Source organism: Protomyctophum bolini (assembly GCF_963924005.1).
Source record: "Protomyctophum bolini genome assembly, chromosome: 23".
Lineage (NCBI taxonomy): Eukaryota > Metazoa > Chordata > Actinopteri > Myctophiformes > Myctophidae > Protomyctophum > Protomyctophum bolini.
In genome coordinates this window covers 25,123,283-25,125,782 of record NC_137884.1, presented here as the reverse complement: position 1 = coordinate 25,125,782, position 2,500 = coordinate 25,123,283, and the positions used below count along the sequence as shown (strand labels likewise).

General features: G+C 49.4%; 1 protein-coding gene across 1 annotated transcript in view; it reads left to right on the top strand.

Moving 5' to 3' along the window:
* The window catches only part of dgki (diacylglycerol kinase, iota), a gene marked incomplete at both ends in the record, with an annotated part of 45,286 nt that overhangs the window by 25,968 nt on the left and 16,818 nt on the right, over nt 1-2,500 (top strand). The window contains 3 exons of the mRNA XM_080757498.1: nt 211-289; nt 2,124-2,179; nt 2,393-2,455. Coding sequence (XP_080613624.1) covers nt 211-289; nt 2,124-2,179; nt 2,393-2,455 — 198 coding nt within the window. The remainder of the gene's footprint in view (nt 1-210; nt 290-2,123; nt 2,180-2,392; nt 2,456-2,500) is intronic.

Below are 2,500 nucleotides of genomic sequence, written 5' to 3'. Positions count from 1 at the left end.
TGAATACCCCCAAACACTCAAAATACAAAAAATACGTTTTTCGAGTTGAGCTCCGACACCTTTTAGAAATGAAGCACTGTGTATACTCGTAGTTTCATTATGTAGATATCCCACTGTTATTAGCTTGCTTAGTTTACTCTCTCGATTAAGAGGGTCTGATAAATGACTACATTGTAAAGTGTGTGTGTGTGTGTGTGTGTGTGTGTGTAGCTTCCTCTCAGCGTGTTCAACAACTACTTCAGTCTCGGGTTCGATGCACACGTCACCCTGGAGTTCCACCAGTCCAGAGGTTAGTGCACGCACGCACGCACGCACGCACGCACGCACACACGAAACGCACACACGCACGAAACGCACGCACCCTGTAGTTCGATGGAGATCAAACGGGTGAATGAAATCAACATTCATCCGTCTTCGTGCGGTCGCCTCGACACGCCATCATCGCGAGTCACTTTTTCGTTCAAGGGAAGTAAAAGGCATCTGATTTTTTATGTTTAAACAAACATCCACAAAAACTGAAAAAATCTTCCATTGTTTTGGCATCTATCGTCAGGTGTGATGACCACCAGGATATGGTCTAAAAGTGTGAAAAAACGATTTTTCATTTCCCTACATCGTTAACTCCAGCTACAGATATATCCGTGTGTAGTGTGTTACAGTGCCGGCTATTTAACGATGGCTTGTTGTCAGCCTGGATGCTTTTGACACACAGCTGGAGATCTCTGTGGCCGTGTGCCTGTGTGTGAAGAGTGCAACATGGCTGTGAGAAGTAGATCTCTGTGGCCGTGTGTCTGTGTGTGAAGAGTGCAACATGGCTGTGAGAAGGAGATCTCTGTGGCCGTGGGCCTGTGTGTGAAGTGTGCAACATGGCTGTGAGAAGTAGATCTCTGTGGCCGTGTGTCTGTGTGTGAAGAGTGCAACATGGCTGTGAGAAGGAGATCTCTGTAGCCGTGTGTCTGTGTGTGAAGAGTGCAACATGGCTGTGAGAAGGAGATCTCTGTGGCCGTGGGCCTGTGTGTGAAGAGTGCAACATGGCTGTGAGAAGGAGATCTCTGTGGCCGTGTGTCTGTGTGTGAAGAGTGCAACATGGCTGTGAGAAGGAGATCTCTGTAGCCGTGTGTCTGTGTGTGAAGAGTGCAACATGGCTGTGAGAAGTAGATCTCTGTGGCCGTGGGCCTGTGTGTGAAGAGTGCAACATGGCTGTGAGAAGTAGATCTCTGTGGCTGTGTGTCTGTGTGTGAAGAGTGCAACATGTCTGTGAGAAGGAGATCTCTGTGGCCGTGGGCCTGTGTGTGAAGAGTGCAACATGGCTGTGAGAAGTAGATCTCTGTGGCCGTGTGTCTGTGTGTGAAGAGTGCAACATGGCTGTGAGAAGGAGATCTCTGTGGCTGTGTGTCTGTGTGTGAAGAGTGCAACATGGATGTGAGAAGGAGATCTCTGTGGCCGTGTGTCTGTGTGTGAAGAGTGCAACATGGATGTGAGAAGGAGATCTCTGTGGCCGTGTGTCTGTGTGTGAAGAGTGCAACATGGCTGTGAGAAGGAGATCTCTGTGGCCGTGTGTCTGTGTGTGAAGAGTGCAACATGGCTGTGAGAAGGAGATCTCTGTGGCTGTGTGGCTGTGTGTGAAGAGTGCAACATGGCTGTGAGAAGGAGATCTCTGTGGCTGTGTGGCTGTGTGTGAAGAGTGCAACATGGCTGTGAGAAATGTACTTGGCAATCAATTCGGCCTATACTGGCAGAGCCTGATTGGTTGAGCCTCATAATTGGCTGAGGCAGAGGCTGGAAATTGCACAGGTAAAAGGAGTTGGCCTCATTAGGCCCGCACTGGCAGAGCCTGCAGACCAGAGCCTTTTGTGGTGGTTCTGGAGAACCGTGGGTCCGACCGACTCGACACCGGGCACTCCTGCACTCCCTGCGGGGGGGGGGTGGAACGTGTGTGCCGAAGGTGAAGTCGTGGGGCGAACGGTTCTCGAGTTACGTGTATTACAACCGTACACACACGTACGCACAGACGTGGCGCATTTATCGTAGGATGTGTTTTCAGATATCTTTTATGTGTGTTTTTAGATATATGTATATACAGATATTTACAGATATATTTTATATATATGTGTGTTTTTCAGAGGCCAACCCAGAGAAATTCAACAGCCGCTTTCGTAACAAGATGTTCTATGCAGGAGTGAGTGACGCACGCACGCACGCACGCACACCCACACACAATTTGACCTGCTAATACACAGCCTACGCAAGTTGGCGCACACACACGCATGTGCACCCACGCAGAACACACACACACACACACACACACACACACACACACACAGAGCCTAGGCAAGTTGCCACGTATGTTTAACATGTGCATGTGTGTGTGCGTGCGTATGTGTGTGTGTAGGCTGCGTTCTCTGACTTCATACAGAGAAGCTCCAGGGATCTATCTAAGCACGTGCGAGTAGTGGTGAGTACATGCACACACACACACACGCACATACACACGCACACA